Source organism: Phalacrocorax carbo, chromosome 23 (genome assembly GCF_963921805.1).
Source record: "Phalacrocorax carbo chromosome 23, bPhaCar2.1, whole genome shotgun sequence".
Classification (NCBI taxonomy): Eukaryota; Metazoa; Chordata; class Aves; order Suliformes; family Phalacrocoracidae; genus Phalacrocorax; species Phalacrocorax carbo.
In genome coordinates, this window is record NC_087535.1 from 5,420,684 (window position 1) to 5,440,945 (window position 20,262).

At 43.9% G+C, this 20,262-nt stretch overlaps 1 protein-coding gene across 2 annotated transcripts; it reads right to left on the reverse strand.

Moving 5' to 3' along the window:
• Positions 1 to 1,732: 1,732 nt before the first annotated feature.
• Positions 1,733 to 18,094, reverse strand: NUCKS1 (nuclear casein kinase and cyclin dependent kinase substrate 1). 2 transcript variants are annotated; one of them, XM_064472179.1, is made up of 8 exons: positions 17,758 to 18,094; positions 9,677 to 9,726; positions 8,520 to 8,625; positions 6,421 to 6,476; positions 5,949 to 6,101; positions 5,553 to 5,705; positions 4,623 to 4,769; positions 1,733 to 3,923 (listed from the first exon to the last, which is right to left on the reverse strand). In XM_064472179.1, the coding sequence occupies exons 1-8, from the start codon at positions 17,772 to 17,774 to the stop codon at positions 3,724 to 3,726; spliced, it is 882 nt and encodes a 293-aa protein (XP_064328249.1). In that variant the 5' UTR covers positions 17,775 to 18,094; the 3' UTR covers positions 1,733 to 3,723. The 2 variants fall into 2 exon arrangements, with proteins under 2 accessions (XP_064328249.1, XP_064328248.1); XM_064472178.1 differs by having other exon boundaries at positions 4,623 to 4,772.
• Between the last annotated feature and the right edge of the window lie 2,168 nt (positions 18,095 to 20,262).

Here is a 20,262-nt window from a genome sequence, read left to right on the forward strand (position 1 = left end):
TCTACAGCTCAAAAGCTTCCAGCATGTTACAGTTTACTCCCCTCCCTCCTTAACCTGGGTGCCTCAGTGTCTATTGTACCTTTGTGACCATCACCAGCGGAGGAGAAGACAAAAAAAAAAAAAAGAAAAAAGAAAAAAAGGAATTCAAGCACATCATGTGCCACTACCCTGGTAGTCCACGCAGCCGTGCGGTGGCCCGGGAGCTGAGCACGCCCAGAACCGTTACCTGGCATCGGTGAGGCTCCCTAGCAGAAGTCACCCAAGGTGTGCTGCTTCTCTCCCCACACACTCTTCTGCTTTGATGAAGTTAAAACAACAAAATGAAAAGCTTCTCGGCTGCCCCACTTCTAAGTCTTGCTCTCACCCACAATCCATTCTGAAACCCTTTCAGCTTGACGCGTTCGGCTTTCTCACGCTGATCGAAGAGAAACTGAAGTAAATAATCTTTACTATGAAATTCCAACTGAAATTGTGAATTTTGACTGATCAAGCCTTGCGGCCAGTAAAGGCAGTACTATTGGCATGTAACTGCGAAGCTGAATGTGGTGGTGCGGATTCAGAAACAGAATGTACGGAAGGATATGTAATGGAAGTTAGTTATGAACTACCATTTTAAGCGTAAGACTAGGGCGGGGCACTAGATTAACTGAATTTTGGAATAAATCCATTTACCTCTCTGCAAAGGCTCCAAAACTAGAGCTGTGTAACAGAAGACAATCTTTTCAAAGCCTTCTTCTGTGAATGAGGCTTTCTGCTCCATGAAGAACTATTCATGCTCCTAAAGAAAGGCATTTTTACAGCTTTCCTTCAAGAAATCAAAACACTTAATACAAATTAATTAAAAAGGACATTTAAAAATGTTAAGTCTGCCACTACTGAAAAATGTGTACTAAAAAAATATGTACTAACCTTCATAATTTTCTTCTATCTGTAAAAATGTAAACTGCCGCATTTCTAACAGAGTAACCAAGAGACCGTTAGGGCTTAGTGTTTGCACACATCAGCAAAACAGTAAGATAGAAAAAGTTACAAAATCCCATATGTAGTACAGGATTTACATAGTGTTTGGGTTGTGACAAACTCAAAGATAAGCATCATGCAGCCTGTAACAGCTATTAGAGATGAACATATGAGAAAGCAGAACAGTTTTGTAAGATAAAGGGCCAAAATTGCCAGGCACAAAATAATCCAGCCCAAAACCTGAACTGAGAACAACAGAAACATATTTTTCACAGCCTTAACTTTAGTTAACTGTGTTAGAAAAAAACATTTTTAAGTGGAACTTAGAAAATACTCTCTTCAGAAAAAATCTGGTCCAGTGGGTAAAGAAACAGCTGTTTGACCAGATCAGCTAAAGGCATTCTACATTTAAGTAATCCTTGTACATTTTAAATCCAAAAAACCCTAAGAACCCAACACAAAAGAATAGCCTGAAACAGTCTGGACTGAAGGGGAATAACTATGTGGACCGGACATTCACAACAGTGTACGCTATCCCCAAATTTAGTCCAAATGTTTTTCAAAACTTGGCCATTTATTTTTTCCTTATTACCCAAGAAGCACTGGACTGGGAGCGGAGGGAATGCAAGAGATTCTGCTCTCCCAGAGATCTCTGGAAAGTGGGAAGAGGTGCAGGAGAGGAGAGGGGATTACATTTGCTTCTTTTGCAAGACTGATACTTCACTCCAGCCTTAAGCTGTTCTGCAAAATTAAACCACTTTAAAAAAAAAGATTTACAATGGAAACACCGATCATCTTTATTGTAATGGCAACAGTAGTTTCATTATAGTAAAGAATGTTAGAGAACTTAAATTTTTATAAGCCAAGGTAAGGTAATTTACCAGCCTCAGTAAAATCCATGGCTATGAATCACACAAGACAATCACTCGGCTGTTATATCAATATTCCGTTCCACATTTTAGGCTCCACACTATGCTCAGCATCTTCAGGCTCCCTATGTCATTCAGCCAAGTGTCCTTCCTGGTCATATTAGTGTATCACATCTGTAAGCTCTCTAAAATCCAAACAGGATTAAAGATCTGGTAGCATGTGCACCAGAAATCCAACTAATTAGCTGCCTTATGTTACCTTCAAGAGGCTGGTTACAAAACGTGTAGTTCTGTGACAAAAAAAAGATGCAAAGCTTGTCAGCTATAAGATAACTGTGAGCAACATACAGAAAGCACAAAGGGTTTAAGAAAAAAAAGAAAAATGGCAGGTCCAGTTTTCAATATTTCCACCAACAAACATGGCAGCAACCTCCGTATTAGGGTTTGAAAACCAAGGCTTGCGTATTTTTAATTAAAGTTTAGAAAAGGATATGGCTGCTTTGATAAAAACACATTAAAATGCCACCACACACATCTCAAGTGTCTTGCATTTAGAGGGACATCCTGCTTTTATTATAAAACGATAGCCCTACTACACTGCTTCCAAACTCCACCTCCTCCCAGCTTCATCCTTTAATACTGTTCCCTATTCAGCACTTCTGAGGCTTGGGGAGCAGAATGATGGCCAACAGTGAGAAGCAGACATGCCGATGTGGGAGCAAAGCCTCCCACAACACTGTAGGGTGGAAGGATGAAGAAATGGAAGTGGTATCGGGGTGACGTTCACTATTGATGGAAGGTCTGCTGTCCAACACTGCAGCTGGAGAGGCCGAGAGGTATGAACTACACAGCCTTTCTGAGGACAGATGGAGGGAGAGAAGAGAAACACTTAAGCGTGACTCATGGGATCCGAGACTGACCAGAGCATTACAGGAATCCTTTGCTTCACATTTATAAAAGGACATCCCTCGCCCCAAAAGCTAAAGAATTTAGTTTTACACTACCCATTGATTTTTTTTTTCTTGAAAAAACTTGAAAGACATTTTCCACAATACCAAATGGAAACCAGAGTTTTAAAAATTGCTTTCAATTTCTCTTCCCTATTCTGCCCATCTATAGCCAACCTTGGAAGAAATAAAATAGAGTTAATGGATGTGAAAAGCTTGTAGGTTGTACATCTGAATTTGTATAGAATGAACTGCAATTTGCCTAAAGCAGAATAGTATTCTATCCAGCAAAGACAAAAGATCTCGCAGCCTAATTGGAGGGTCTTTTCTAAATAAAAGACAGCAGACCATCTACAAGTCTCTTGATTGCTTTCCATGAAAAATGTGCCTGAATCCAAGAAACACAGGTTTCCTCCCCATGTTTCCTCTTCCTCAATTGGAATTCACATCAACTACATTTTTTCTGAGAGTGACCTTGTATCAACAAGTCTGTTAAAGCATAGGTTCATTTTTCCCACATATTCAAATACAGAATAATAGTTTTAAAGAACTCTTACCAGCACTGGGAAATCTAGTCTACTTAACGATTTGTAAGTATGGTTTCCACGTATCAGTCTCAAACCTTATTGCTTCACAACTGCAGTATCCCTTGAAAAAAATATATATTTAAATGGTCTGTTAATTTGTCTCAAATGGCTTTCAGATTTGGTGGGGGAGGGAGAACGGAATGGCCAACAGAGAACATTGACTTCAAAATATTACTGTATAAGGGTTTCCTCTTATTAAAAAAAGGATACACTGTATTAAACAGCTGAAAGTAAAGACAGCATTCAAAGCCCATGAGTCAAGCCACAGCCAAAACCGTGTTCTACCCCTAAGTATGTTTTCTTTTCCTTTTTCTTTTTTTCTTTTTTTTTTTTTTAAACAAAGATTTCCTCAACTGCCATTTAATCTTCACCAGAGGGTGCTTCATCTTCAGATCCCTCATCCCCTGACTTCTCTGGTGGAGGGCTGGCTGATTTTTTCTTTTCTGGGGGACTTTCAGGCTCTTCATCCTCTTCTTTGGGGGATGGGGTCTTTTCTTTTGTTGCCTTGGAAGCTGTGGGGCGGCCTGCCTTCCCTTTGCCTTTCACTGGACTGGGGGTCACTGAAAAAAGAAACAGCTTATAAAAGTTATGATCAGCAACAAAGACCAAAAAAAAAAGTAATTGGGCTTTATACAAACAGGCTTTACAACAGACTTCAGTAGCAGGTTTCATTTTGCTTTGACCATACCACACATGGTGGGTTTTGCACTCCATATTAGTAAAGCTGAACTGAAGTTAGCTAACAAGATTTTAAAACTATTTAATTGCAGATCCTGAGTAGTTACTGGATATGACATTTAAACTAACACAGCGAGCCTCTTGTCAAACCAGTACATACATTGCTATTATGATTTTAGACTTCCTGCAGAAGCGCATCAAGTTTTCCCTTGGTTCAGACTTCTCCACCTTCCTCCACCCTGAAAACAAAGTCCATGAGTCCCAAGCAAAGCCACATATATTATTTGGCTGTGATGCCTAGAAAGTCAAGACTGCAGCAATTCAGCAGGGAAGGTTTTGCCGTCTACACAGTTTTTGCCAACAAGACATAGATACTAACTCAATCTCTTAATTAAGAAAGAATTAAAGCCACCTTATTATGTCATAGTGCTGTTTTAAATCACGGCAAGTTACATGAATTAGCCCTTCAACATTTTCCGTGGATGCCTACCAACCCCAAGATTTCCACTGAGTCCTCTATATAGAGAAAGAAAATCCTAGCCTCTAAAGCAAACTGTGTAACTTCCCTTGCAGAGACTCACCTGTAGCCTTTAGCCTGGGCTTCGGCATTTTCTTTTCTTTCCTCTCTGGCTTGGATTTCTTCGAGACCTTTTTGTTTTTCTTTTTTGAACTGCCGTAGTCACTATCATCATCATCTTCCATGAGGAAGTCTTCATCGCTTCCTGAATCTGCTGAAAGCACAATGAAATTTAAGTTTTGGGGAAAAAGGGAGCAGAAGATACAGTTGAGACACCTGCCAGTTAAACTACAGAGACAGGAAACTAGAGCTCTGCAACCTTATGAGCTTCCACCTACCTGCTGTGTTAAAGAAATGTGACACAGCAGAAGATTTTAGACTGGGAGGGATAAAGCACTAGTATGATGAAACAGGCAACCGTTCTGAGGCCCTCAAAATATGCTCCGTCTCCTTAATTTAACCCATCTCAAAATAAAGAGAATCTCTTGACAGACAGAAGTTAAGTGATCTTTTCAATGGCACTCCTACTCCATTCTGAACTCATGTTTGCACTCGGTATTTAAAGAACTTACTCCAGTTCATTACAAGCTGAACCCATTTCTTCTTACGAAACAAACGTCCTACTTTGATCAGTCAAGGATAAAGTACTTCTGTATCACCTGAAGCTACCTTCAGGCCTCAAAACCAACAGGATAGCAAGAAGCAGCAAAAAGCATTAAAAACTTTACAACAGGCCCTTAAGGCTGCTTCTAAAGACACACAACTTTGCTGCAAAGTTCAAACAAAAATTCTAGATGTGAAATATGTAAGCTTGGTCTGTGTGACAGATACACAGTTATCAAATAAGTTACTGAGAAAGACCACTTATGTCTTCACAGTTGCAGTTAAAAAGCAAACTGTGGTCCTTTTGCCGTCTGGCCAGACCAATAAACTCGTGTCTGGTACTATATCCATGTCACATTGATGTTAACTTTTTACAATCCCATTTACTCACTCTCCTGGAACTGTGCCTCGTCATCCTCTTGTTCTTCCTCCTCACTACCCACATCATCCATGAGCATCTCTCGTTGTTTAGAAGCTGCTTTGGATGCTGCCTGTCGTTGCTGACGCACATTTTTGTGGTCTTCTTTCTCGTCCTCACTGTCCTCTGCAGCAAAAGTCACCAAGTTATAATGAAGACAGAATACTGACGACCTAACTGACCTTTGCTTGCCCACATGCTGCCTCCAGACAAGTCATTCATGAGAAAGTTAACCAGGACACTCACTGAATAACTGAGCTGTGATGCCAACACGGTCACATTCAACCTAATAAGTGTGTTTCCGTAGTCATCCAACATTGATCTGTGTGGTATCTTTCACTGTAAAGACAATCAACTTTTTTTTCTTACCTGCAGGCCTTTTCCTGGATTTGGAGGCTGCTCTCTTATTCTTTTCTGGTTTAGCCTTTTTTCCTTTTTTGCTTTTTTGAGAGCTCTCATAGTCACTGTCAGCTTTGCCATCATCTGCTCCTAAGTCATCATCTTCACTGCCAAAATCTTCATCTGGAAGGAAAAGGTACAAATACGAAGTTTCTTTTATCATTCTGAAAGATGGATGAGAACTACAGGGAAGAGCTTAACATATATCTATCCACCTGTGAAGACAAACTTTGTAGCAGCATCGTGTTACAGACACAAAAATATCTGGTACCCCAAACCAGGGCCAGCAGTAGAGGCAGCATCCAGCCTAAGGTAAGTGTATTACAAAGCGCAGGCTTCTCTAGTCAGGTCAATTTCTTTTCTATGTCAAATCCTACTCCTGTAACTTTACAAACTGGTCTTTATTTTCAAGACATACTATCAGTACAATCTAGTTAGTTACCTGCCGAGTGTGAATCATCTTTCTTAGTCTTCACATCTTTTTCTTCTGAATCCTCACTGAAAATGAGAGAAAGACAGGGCTTGACTGCTGTTTTAACTCCAATTTCAGTCACTACTATATGGAAAACAGCAATTTTCAGAGAGCAAACTGATCTCTAGGCTGGGAACATGCACTTTTCCTGGACATTACCATGTTATACTTCAGGATTACTCAGCTGTATATGTAGTTATCATGGTCATAAATATAATGTTCGAACTCTGAATCACACACAAACTTACACAGAGCCAAGCGAACCAACCAGGAAATAAGGTTGAGATGAATCATGCACTTCACTCCAAAGCCTACCAGTAATCCAGATGTCTTCCATTTTACAGTTAGAATTTTGAAGTTTTATATGCTAATGCATGGCCAAGTCTCTAAATGGAACAAAGTTCTACTCTGAAGAGTTTTATAGTCTTCACTTGTCTTTATATCACCATTTCCTTTGGAATCCTTCACTCTGTGTATGTTGCTGTATAGCAGTCAACTACCACCTATTTGCTCTTACAAGCTCCCAAACAATCTGATCTCTGATGGAGTTTCACCACTCCCTTCTAATGGTTTCAATCCTCATCAGAGGGTGTCCCTATCGAGGGGGTACTAACGTTCTGCTCTTATCCAAACCCCCAACATTAGTCATTACCACTGTCCTGAAAGGGTTTTCCTTCCAGCACGTAAGAACATGCACTCCCATCAGAGATTAAACAAGTGTTTTAAACACGAATGGTGAACACTCTGTTGAGGGCCCTCAACATATACTGATGTACAATATATGCTTCGGGAATGGCTGAACTGCAGAGTTTGCTGAGGTCAAAAAATACAATAGAACAAACCGTTACTGCTTTTAAATTTGGCAGTTGAAACCAACACACAACATTTCTCAGGAACCCTAACAGTTTAGATAACTTGTCACATTACAGCCCCTCAGGCCCAAATGCTTTCAAGTATTTATACAAACAACTGTGGATTTCAATTACTTAAAATACATGAGTTTGTTTTACATGGAAGACCTCCGCAATGTTTGTGATACACACAGAAATGTCCTTACATACTTAAAAATCCCCAGAGCTCCTCTGACATCAAGGTCAACTATTTAGTTGCTTTGGGAGCTGCCTAGCCCAACTTCTTTATGTCATAGCCATTAAATCTTTGATTTCAGGTGTTACAGGCGTTTGCCAGGGTGAAAACAGCCTCTCCCTCTCAGTTCACAATAGCAGGTGGACCATGCAAATATCCTCATGCCTATATTCAGCTTTAACTTTACAGAACAGGGGCATGATGGGGAAGCCTCTTAAGCATATCTGCTGCTAAGTTACCCATATTCCAGCAAACGGTACAACAGGATAAAGAGATACCCTAGACTTCGCGAACAAGAACCAGCTGGCAGAACCTCCACCCCAAAGCTGATGTCTGCCACGAAAGTAGTCAACTGATTTAATAGGTCTTATGGCAGTCATTTGCTGACCACAGTTATTGTAAAAAGATATCTTCGCTCTGCGGGACAGACTTCCACTATTCAACAGGGCACCACTCCGAAGTGAGGCCTTTCACACTGCTGGAGCAACTCAGTTATCAAAACAAGTTACTTTGTTCCTGAATTAGACAAAACAGGAAATGGGAAACAAAGAACCACACAACTAACAAATGGCCCCTGCTCCCAATTGCCGCTGTACTGACCCATTTCATCTTTAACCACAGGAACGCACTGAGCGTACGCAAAAAGCCATGGAAAATGAAATGCATCCTGCTCCTAACTGACCTGGATAATTGCAATAGTTGCTGCTTATTCCTTCCCATTCCAACTGTCTAGCTCTGGAAAGCTATTTTAATAACGAAGTATTATTACAAGTACTTTACACGTGATTTCTCTGTCTACTCGAATAAGAAAGAACCACCTCAATGTCCAAGCTGGTTGCGCAAGCTTTGTGATTGAGAGCTCTGTTATCTTACACTGCAGACCTCAAATTCCACTTACAACCATTCCTCTTAGAAGATACTGCTCCCCACATACAGGACAGGGTTTGGAGACATGTTCGTAACAGATGAAGTGCTTCTTTTACCTGTCCTCCTGAGAATTCTTCCCAGATCGCCTCTTATTTTTAGCCTCCCGGGGAGACGAACGGATTTTCTTGGATGGGGGACCTGAATCTCTTCCATAATCTTCATCTGGACGGGACAGTACAAAATGGTTTTGAATCAAACTCCTAGTTCCCAGCAAACTGACTTCCTCAGCTATAACTTAAACTGACCATTTCATGCACAACAACAAAAAGAAGCCCTTCAAAAAAAAAAAAATAACAAAGCTTCAAACAAAACTTTATACAAGCAAAGTCCTGTCTTATACCAGTGATTTACCTTCTGCCAACAGCACAATAAAAATGCCGTGTACAATCAAGTCTGACACAGGAGTGTTAGGGAACGTACAAAAAGCCTCATGAGAGGACGCATTATCTTAATTGTACAGCTAGTCAGAAACAGACTTGTTATGTAAACCTATTAGAAGTTAGCATCCATGCATATTTCTACATGCTTTTAACAGCAAACACTATTTACTTTCCTATGATGGGAAAAAGTGTGTCATTCTATAGGATTTTACAGTGTAACTTTTTACAACTGTTACACAATATCTTATACAATACCAGTAACAGGACTGCAGTTAAGAACAATGCATATTTGTTCCCATTAATTATCAGTGCAACCTCACTTAGCAAACAGTAGCAGTATGTCTATTTTCTAAGAACACCACACATATTCCATATGGCTTCCAGAAATATTTCGTTAATTCACAAAGAACAAACAAAGACTTTTTTGTTTTAGATGCAATTCACAAAAATGCATGACATTACGGGATTAACTAGAGTCCGCTAAAATAAATTGAAATCATTTTACTGCAGAAAAAAAGTGGCATCAGGGAGATTCTGCTACAGAACATAACACAGACCAAGGAAGAAAACAGTTGCTGCCAACTGCCTCAAGGCAGGACAACAATACAAGCATTAAATAATAAGATTTCTATCACTATTGTTTGTTTAATACAAAACATGAGAATCATTATATTTTCAAATACTTATTAACAGTTCAGATACTGTGAAGAGCAGAAACTCCTTAGAATTTAAGTTAAAGATGTGACTAGAAGCAGAACAATATGCAAAGCAATAAATGAACTGCTCTAACCCAAGAATATTATTATATTGTTAAGACAAAAAAAGTAATTTACCAGCATCATCTGATTCCTGAAACTGGGAGTAATCGACCACCTTCCTGTTCCTGTTAAAAAGCAGGGGAGGGGCGGAAATTAGCGATTCAATCTCAGAGATACAAAAGCTTTTTTCAAGTAACAAAGTTCCATATCCTTGCTTCCAGTGCAGGATTTGTAGCTCAAAAACATCCCAAGAAAACTCTCATAAATAGCCAGCCTATACCTTTGAAGTCAGAAGTGAACAGGCAGTGTATTCTAGCATTTTCCTAAGGAGCTGTTATAACAGGCTGGACTATATTCTCAGATTTAGGAAGTGCTTTTTGATAGGTGGTACTCTTACAGCTCACGACTGCAGTGAGGAAGAGCCATCTTAACCTATGCTCCATGGTTCTATCGTTACTAAAGCTGTACATCTATCATTATTACACCTACGCTAGTGAAAGCACTGTTTTAAAGCAGGATCTGCACCCCAAGATTAAAGATGCATTTAAAGAATGCATCAGACCTGAGCTTCAAGCCATAGCTCCCCCTAACACCCTGTTTCAAAGCTACGATATTCAAGACTACAGTTCCATGACTCAAACAAGTTCACAAATATTATCATGAATGAGATTAAAAAAAGAGCAGTTAGGATATGTTTATTTTCTGCTTCTCACAGCTCAATGTAATCATGCTTGCTGTCATACCTTCTCCTCAAGATTTTTGTTTTCCCACATGATCTCTGTTTCTAAAGCATTTCAAGTCTTCACTAGGGGTTTTCTAGGAGCTTTCTCAATCAGGTACTTCGATGCTCTAACAAGATGTGAGAGAGCTGTTACAATGCTTAAGACTATCACTAGGCACAACAATGGAGGAAGACATGCCTTTCACCCAGCCTATGGTTTGGGACAGCAAAGGGATCTGTACTTTCTTTACCTCATCAGCACCTTCTCCGATCTCTAACCGAACTGAAAGTAGCACAGGTAACAAGGTATCATTAACAGTGCAAACGCAGTGGCCAATTCTAGACAAAATTAGTTTAACTACACAAGCAGCTATAATTGAAACCAATGCCTCATTTGCCAACAAAACTACATCTGTTTCTTTAACTTAACAAAACCCAAAAAACAAAACGCAAGTCGTTGCTGGCTATTTTCTCAGCACCTGTGCTAACTACTTTACTGACAAGACATAACTGCCCTGTAAGACAGCTACTTAAGGGAACCAAGACAGCTACACAACTGAATGGTATTTGAGCTCCCACTGATAACGCCTCAGTCAAACTCAGACTCCAAACATCCACCTCTCATGGCTGACATGCAACGGGAAAAGGAGGCACAGCTCATAACAGCACCACAGATTCATACACCCCTCTGCACACAGTTTTGACAATCCCTTTGACCCAAAGCCACTGATGAACTTGATTTTGCAGTAACCATCACATGAGCTCACGTCTGCAGCTAAAAAAGTCAGGCAAGTGATAGATCAGGTGACCTACCCAGCATCACAGACCTGAGGACTGCTGCAAAGAGAAGCCAACGCAAGCTCCATCCAGCACGCGGACCACAATGCCCTTCCCCCCTGCTGCACTGCAGAGCACGACTGCTGAATTTCACATCCAGCTCCCCTAACTGAACTGCACTTTGGGATTAACATCACACGTTGCTGATAAGACTGTTTAGTTGAAAGACACCCCAAAAGTCATTGTTGTGTTCTGGCTGTTGATCCATTTGAAATCAATTGTAAGTCGCCCTCCTGTACAAGTACCTCTAGTCATGGCTTACAGCAGCCTTCAAAAGATGAAGCAGCATAATTATTTTACTTCAACTGTACACCAAGATTCTTAAACTCAAAAAAACCCACCCCAAAACACACCCAAACCAAAAACCAGCCAACCCTAAAAAAAAAAAAACAACAAAAAATATTTTAAAAACCCCAAAAACAAACCCAAACCCCAAAACAAACAAGCAAACAAAAGGAAGGCAAGACCAGTCATTAGATTTCTACAAGCTGAACCCCATCCAAGCTTCAGAGTGCACGCGAGGGGAACAAAGTACAACAGCAACATGCTACAGAGCACTGCTCGCTCACTTGTGGGCTGAATATGGTAAAATCCCAATTTAGGAATACAACTATGGGCAAGGCTCGTTATGGTGTACCATCCAGGGACCCAAATTCCTGTGCCAACAGGTAGTCTTCCTGAAGATTGCCTCCTGACCCATCTCACATGAAAACAATAATTTTATTCTGGTAAACATCTGAAGAACAATAGTTACTAAATAAGATGTTTGATGTGGTGTAAGTATCAGGTATAGGGTTTTTTCCTCTAAAAGCATAAAAATGGGACAAAAAAGGTAGAACTGCCACATATTCTGTTCTAGCAGCTTTGTAGAAAATGGTTTCTGACATCACTTATCTAAGAAGCAAGATGGAAAGTGCAATATTGCCACCTTGTAGTAAGTCGGTCATACAGTTTCATCTTGCTTATTTCAGAGACCCATATTAAATGAGGTACTGAAAACATAACACTGTCAGATAAAACATTAACAGAAAGCATTGTCTATGTCCTCCTTCTTCGTAAGCACTGTACCTGGTGTTTCAGCTAGAAAGTAAAGCCCGTTAGGCTTTCATTACCTGGTGAACAGAAGTATCAAAAAAATCACTTTGGCAGAAGAAAACAAGTGAGGAGGCTGTTTGGCTTGCTGTGTGCTATTTTGCAGGGCACGGAGAAGGGTAGAGATACAAACTTCTGCCCAACAGAACTGGAGACGCTCACGGGGGCAGAAACGTCCAACAAACTGCTCTTGCATCTGCCATTCTCCTCACTCTCTACCCATCATACACCCCATTTAGATCTACTTGTGTTTTTCTTTAGAACTGTCAACAGCGCTGATGTGCAATGCTTAATAACTATGAGTCTGCAAAGAGAGACTGCATCTGTTATTACACCAAGGAGATAAAAGCACAGTAGATAACTGCACTGGATTTAAGAGCCAGAAAAAAAAGTATTGCTGGTGGTGTCAATGAAGAGTATCTCTGCCACTAGCAAAAATCAGATGATGTTAAGGCAAGCAACCAGACATAAAAATAAACTATTAGTTAAATTCACTTAGACTGAGCATAAAAAGACAGTCTAGTAGACATCTGGGATGGATGTTGTTCAATCTGGTTTAAAATACACACTAAAATTTTAAGATTTAACTTGCTTGCTAATTCAGCTTAACATTTAAAGTGCATGCATGTGAGAAGGAACTGGGGGAGAAAAGGTACAGAGAGAGGTCCTGATAGCGTAAGTTTTCAGTTACAGCTGTCAGTCCAATATTTCTGGAATAAAGAGTAACTCATCTAGCAAGTCATCGAACACCTTACCTTAGAAGCACTTATTTAGCAAAATAATACTCAAGTAATTTAATAATAGCTCAGAAACACACAGTAGTTCTTACAACCCATACTGGATGCCTACCACACTGACTGAAATTTTTGAAATTATGAAAAGCAATATTAACATTCAAAAGGATCACTAAATGCTGACACAACTGAATAAGAATTGTAGAGTAATACCCCATCTGCAGCTGAGGTCCTTAAACCCTCAGTCTTTGTAAGTCAACCTATCGGAATACAGACTATCAGTTAGAAAGCTTTTGTTTTGCTAAAAGGGAGTGCTTGGATCCCCAGGTAGTCCCACTGGCATTAAAATCCACAGCTAAAGCCCAAGTTTGAAAAAAAAGAAGACATACACTACTGAAAAGCAATGCTAGGACAAGTCTTTAAAAAGCTAGTAACTGATCTCATCACACACTGAAGAGAAATTCTTAGGTCAAATGATTACCAGAAGAAGTAACAACCTATCTTCTTACACAATATGGCAAGTAAAATGAATGACAGCTTCAATGGTTACTGATGGTGGTTTTTTTTTTTGGTGGTGGTGGGTTTTTTTTTTTAGCTACAGCATTTAACCAATCTAACCATCAAACTAAGCATTTGTGAAAAAAATCATGGCCCTTTCTTCACTGCCGAGGCTGAGAGCAGGCCTGGCACAGCCTGAGTGGTCAGTTTCACTTTCTGGTTCTCATTTTCCTGGCTAAAGGCTCAACATGTTATCAATAAATATTGCATTTAAAAGCACCCATTTGGTGCCTTTTTTTATACATAGATAGGAAAAAAAAGAGAGATGGGAAATATTTCTTATAGGTGTTTTCAAAGTTGTACAAAACAAATATGCGGTGCTACATTTAGGCCTTAAATGAACAGACATTCACTTACAATTACGCATCCCAAGTTGAAACATTGAAGCCTAGTGACAGTTATGTTCCTAAACCACGTCACTATGGTGTTAGTCTATTTAAAAATTGGCACAACTGTACTCAGACGAGACTCACCGACTAGAGGTTCCCAATTACAGAGGTCATTGTTTGGGTCTGGACTTGGTGTAACTCCAAACGTCTGTAAGACTAGGCACTGCTCATGGCATCTGCAGAATTTTTAGGGATACACATGACTTGAAACTCCATAAAACAATTAAATGATTTATGCAGCAACAGTTTAAGCAGTCTTGTGCCCATCCTCCATTTGAACCTGACTACAGTTGAGAAGATTTTAAAATACAATATAGAAATGTTTGATGCAGAGAGGGGCGGGTGGGAACCCAAACCCTAAAACACACACATATACACACACCCAAAATAAATTCTGCAACCTGTGTTGTTCCTGGTATTTTGGTTTTTATTGTACTTCTACCTTGTTCTTTGTTCCTCTTTAGATTGTAAGTTTTCAGAGCAAGAATCCTATCTTTTTACTTATCTGGAAAGCATCTGTAGCTTAGCTTATCTCTGGACAACACCCCACATTGTTACTCAAGTTAAGTGCCAATCCCCAGCAAAGTGTTACTTTCCTGCTGCCCCATGGAAGCTTTCCAGAATCACAGTTTTGTACTTTACATTGTCCAGGTACAACACCGGCAACAATACAAATTATATTTAATAGATAAATATATTTTTCCCTGCAACTGAACTTTCAAAGGACCACCCTTCCACTGTAGTGCCAATGCAAGACCAGGATTCAAGAGTTACTAATAAAGAAAAAATTAAATCCGTAAAGCCTTGAAGCACTGGGATAGATTAATTAATCACTAGCTTTAATCTTAAAATGAACAAACTAAAAACCCCTGTGATTTCCATACCTGCCCGCAGGGTTTCATTTCACAACACCTGCGGGAGAGGAGTACCAGCAAGTGAAAGTGACGAGCGAGGAAAAGCAGAAGCAAGCTCCCTCACATTTAAAGTCAAAATTCTTACTTAAGGCACATTAATTGATGCTGTACATAAAAATGGTAGCTCAAAATGGTTTATTTCATTCGCATTCAAGAATAAATAGGGACATAACAACGTAACCACCAACTCTAAATGCTCTTGCAGTATTCCAGAAGAGTTAGACACAAGATGCAGAGGTTCAATAACTGCAGGTTCCTGTACTTTTCACTTCTTGCTGTTTTCTAACAATAGTGGAGATACCATCATTATCCACCCAGGAGAAGTTTAATTGTGTAGAAAGCACTTGGCTCTGAGCACCAGGCACATGAAGCCTGTAAATACTGGGACTTTATTACTACTACTTAACAATTTTAAGGAAATTACTTCATCAACCAGACTCAGTCTTAGGGCAGCCTTCTACCAACCAGCAGAAACTGGGTATATAGGTTGAAACTCTTAAGTTCGTTGTTTTAGGTGTGAATATATTCACTAGAAACAAGCAGACATAATAAATTCATTCAAAGACCAATGAATAGAGGAAAACCTTTCCAACACTACATCTTACTCTGATGAGGAACCTTTCACCAGACTTCCATGTTACCAACAATAAGCTAAGATAGTCAGAAAAAAAATGTATAGTTTTAAAAGTTTGGAATTTAAATCTGTTAGTTCTCCAGTTACTACCAAGCAGAGCAATGCAATGTATCAGCCACTGAATATTTAAGTTTTTTCCGCTGAAAGGGCTATTACAGACAGCGGACTGCTAGATCTATTCCTGACACATGCCAGAAGGATTTCTGCTACTAACGGCCTGCTGACTTTGGCACTTCATTTTCCTGTAGACCAGTGCCTGTCAACTGAGGGCAAGAAAAGTTAGATCTTTCACAACACTGCAGAGTTTTATAGGGGTTTTAAAAATTCTTCTTTAGAAACAGCTGCTTACAAAGTTACTTAATACCAAAACCTCAGAAGCAATATTTTTAAAGGTACAACACCTTCCTTACCTGTAGCAAGACTCCAGTGCTGGCAAATAAACCGCCAGCAGAACATACACTGAAGTGTCACCCTGAGCAGCCAAGTCACATCACCACTGTACTTCAGAACACAGGCGCTGTCATTCGAGATCAGACCACTAGTCCACCTCATCCAACAAAGTCCTCCTTGCAAAAGGCCAAAGCCTGATGCTTCGGAGCAGGGTACACCCAGTCCTGTTAATCCACCTCTTAGACTGGAGCCAGTTCCCTAAGAACGGAACTTTGAGCTTTATTTACCCTTACCTTTGCATGCAGGAATACACTATTGGTCAAAAAAGAAGAGCTATGAAAAACTGACAGTTTCACTAACCACTGTGCCAATCTTCCATGCTTAGCAAAGTAATCCTAGCTACCATTTGTTTTTTTAAACTCTCACATATTATAGGAATTACTTAAATATGAAAGCTATCACCTATAAATGTATATATGTAAGTTTTACAGCCACAATTAATTTCATATTTATTATTCCAAAAGATCCAAAATACCTAGGATCCATGCACTAGATCAGGCTTACTGGAAATAAAAGTACAACCAGTTACTTAGAGCGTCTTGAGAATGAAGAAATTTCAGAGCATGCACAGAATACCCTGAGAAACCTCTTACCTTTTCTATAAAGACAATTTAAATTACAAGTTCACTCTCTCAGTTATTTTGAGAGAAAAATAAAAAAAGACTACACTCCTCCCCCCGAGTAAACTTTCAGAGACGTTGCAAGTTCTCTATACCGTACGTTTTCAAAGTTATCACGATTCAGTAACGCAGCCAAGATTCCCCTGCCACTCCTCGCTCCAGCTCCAACGCTGTTTAACTAAAGACACAAACACCACGACCCACCCCCTTAACTGCTCGGGAGGATATAGCCCGTCTAGCTACGCGGCCCAGGGCTTCCTCCTCCCCGCGACCTAAAACCAGCCCTCTCTGGGGGGCGCTGGGAGGAAAGCGGGGGAAACACCAGTAGGAAACCGACCCAGGGAGAGCAGTTAGCTACCAGGCGAGAGGAAAAGGGCGTGTGTTCAATGCTGTTCCCACCAGAGGGGGCGGCTCCTCCGAACTCCTCCCCTAAACGTGGTTTAACTTGTATGCACAGCCCCTCTCCTCCAGACCCTCGCTGGTCACGGCGTATTGCATGCGTGTCCCCTCCCCCAACCCGCGCAGCCTGCTCTGCTCTGCGCCCCCCCCCCCCCAAATCCCCCTCCTTCCATGCAAGGGGGTGCGGGGGGCTGCGACAGAGGCCTGCTGCCCGACACCGCCCCTCCGCCCCACACCGAGCGGGTCACGCTGGATGGCAAAGATTCACTTTCCCCGTTACAAAATGCGGGACGCCGCAGGCCGCCTCTCTCAGGGCCTCCTCTCTGCACCCCCGTAAGGGCGCGGCGAACCGCGCCGCCGCCTCCCGCAGCACGCCCGGGGCGATGCCCGCTACCCTACGCCAGCAGCGAGCGCGTTGCAAATTAAAAAAATAAAAAATAAGTTGTATGGAGGAAAAAATTAAAAGGGGAAATAGAGGAGAAAGCGGCCCACGCTGCACCCGCGCGGCCTCCCTGCCCGCTCCGCCGCGCACTCTCCTCCCCACGGCCACGCAACCGCCCCTCGCCCTGCGGAGGCCCCGCCGCACGCCTGCCTGCCCTCCCGCCCTCCCTCCCTCCCCGCGGCGGGCTCGGCCCGTCCCGTCCCGTCCCGCCGTGGGCTGCCCCGACCCCGGGCAGGGCCTGCGGCGAGGCCTGGCGCGGGGCGGGCGGGAGGGCCTGCACCGGCGGGGGCCGGGCCCGGGAGGAGGGAGGGAGGGAAGAGGGCGGAGAGGCGGGAGCGGGGCCTCCGCGCTCGGCCAAGGACTCACCTGACAGGCCTCGACATTTTCCCCGGCGGTTCGGGCCCGGCCCGGGGAACGTCGCCCAGCGCTGAGGGGAAAAATAAACGGTGGCCTAGTGCGGGCTCGGCGTCGCCCGTCCCCTCCCCGGAGCGAGCGGGAGCCCCTGGGCCCAGCACCTCAGGCCGCGCCTCCGGAGCCGCCTCTGCGCCCCTCAGGCGCCGCCGCCGGCCCGCGCCCCGCCGTGGGGAGACGCCCGGTGACTGTGCGTGGGCCGCGCGGCCCCCCCCGGCCCCGGTCCCCGCTCTGCCGCCGCGGTCGCCGCCGACTCGCCGATCCCCCCCGCAAAATGGTCGCGTTCGCACCGCCGAGAGGATGCGAGCGGGGGGGGGGCGGTGCACCCTACCCCGCTAGCACCACCTCCTCTCTCCTTCATTGGCCGCGGCGGGCGGTTCAACGAGTCCTATTGGTTAGTTCGAACCATCACGGCGGGTAGACCCCGCCCACTCTCCCCCGCGGGGAGGGGAGGGGGGCGAGGACGCCCCACACGCTCAAGCTGCTGTGAGCGACAGAGCGGGCCGCGGCGGTACCGGCAGATTCGCCACCGGCTCCCGGCGCCCCCGCGCCGCCGCCCCGCTCCGTCCCGCCCCGCCGGGCCCACGCCGCGCACCGCCGATACTCGGCCGGGCTTTCCGCCGCGGCTGTATGGAGGCTCGGCGGCGCGGCGTAGTCCGACCCGCAGATTCGCCGCGCGGGGCCTGGCGTGGTTTTGGAGGGAAAACGCGGGGAAGCGGCGCGCCGCCCCGCAGCCGCCCCGGGGGCGCAGGGGGGTCCCTCAGCGCTGCCCCCCGGGTCTGCCCGGCCAGCGCCGCTCCCCTGGGCATGCTCTCCCGCCGCTACCTGCCCCGCGGGGGCCCACGCAGCCTCGTGGGCTCCGGGCCCGGCCCACGCACCCCCACGGGGTGGGGGTGGGGGCGTACCTCGCCGAGCCACCCCCGGGGCTGGGTGTCTCCCCCGGGGCAGGGTGTCCCCCCTACGGGCAGGGTCCCCCCCCCGGGCAAGGTCCCCTCGGGGCAGAGTCCACCCGTGGCGTTGGGGTTTGCGCAGGGGCGGGAGAATCGCCCGTCCGTGGGCCTCCGTGGGCCTGCCGTGGCCTCCGGGGCTTAGGAAGGGAGGTTAGAGCCCGAGGGGGCCCTGCCTCTTGTCGCGGGTCCCTTTGTCATGTAAACGTGCCGCCATTCAGGGCCGGACTTCAGAGGGGCCTGCGGGGGGGAGGCGTCGTGGGGCCGGGAGCTGCCCGTGTCACAGGGACAGGGACACCCGGGGCCGTGTGGCCGAGCCCCCCCCGCAGCCCTCGTGGGCTCCCACCGCGTGTCCTGCACGGCCCGTTCCCCAGCGCCTCGGCTCAGCCAGCACCCCTCCGCTCTGGCGTCAGCCGCCGGGCCACCACCTTCCGCCGTGGGATTTATCATAAATCTACGTGCCCTCATGTTTTTACAGCCCAAAACTTAAGAGTTTTACAGTTCTGGGTTGTTTTTTTTTTTTTTTTCGTTAGGCTGAGCGGCCCTAGATGCGGCGTGAAGTACTTTTCTTACGAAGAAATGCAGAGAATTCATTTCGGCAGGCGCAGATTTCATTATCCGTTCTGATTTCATTACGCCCGCTTTCCCCCGCACGCGTCAGCCGATGTATGTTCACACACACCCATACATACACATACGCAACTGTGGTACGATACAAGAACATAAGCAACTGATGTACGATACAAGAACAAAGTCCAGGGAGGGTGTTTGGTTCATTAGACTTTACATTCCCTAGTAACCCCGAATCACTCATTTTGTTTAGAAAAGGAGCTGCTTTTGCCGTGGAAAAATAAAATGTATTCCATGGTCCATTAAAATGGCAGCTTCTGCAACACAAGTCACTTTTGCTTTGCACTTTAATCTTTAGGGAGAGACTCATTCCTCAGTTTTAATAAAAACAGTACTTAAAACCATTTTTTTATGTCAGGTTATCTGAGAAGACTGGTTTAACAATACGAATATGGCCAGCTTTTACCTAACTAAAGGAGTAATTTGAGTTCATTTGATGCCTTGCTTGAGCTTAATTTGTCCCCTTTGGAATTACTGCCATTTTTCTGACCAATTCACATGTGCCCTGTCCTTCGTGCAAGTCAATACTCGTGAAAATCAAGCCGATCAGGAAAGAAAGAGGGGCATTCAGAGCAACTGCCTCCCTGAGTAGCCAGCCCCAAAATACACTGTGTGAATTAATGAGCCATAAGGAGGAAGGCGTATTAACAACCAACCACATCAAGGAATTCCTTTCTTTCTCCTCTTAGCTGGATATATTGGATTAAAAGCCGCTATGACTCACAGATGCGAAAGTTTTGCATGCTTACGTCCCGCTTGTAGGTCAATAAGACTACAAGAGTTGAGACAGCAAGATGTTTCAGTGAAAAGGATCCGATTTGTTCTGCTGGCAACACGGGGCAGTTCACACCGTAACGCTTTATACGTACCCTATTATTGGCAG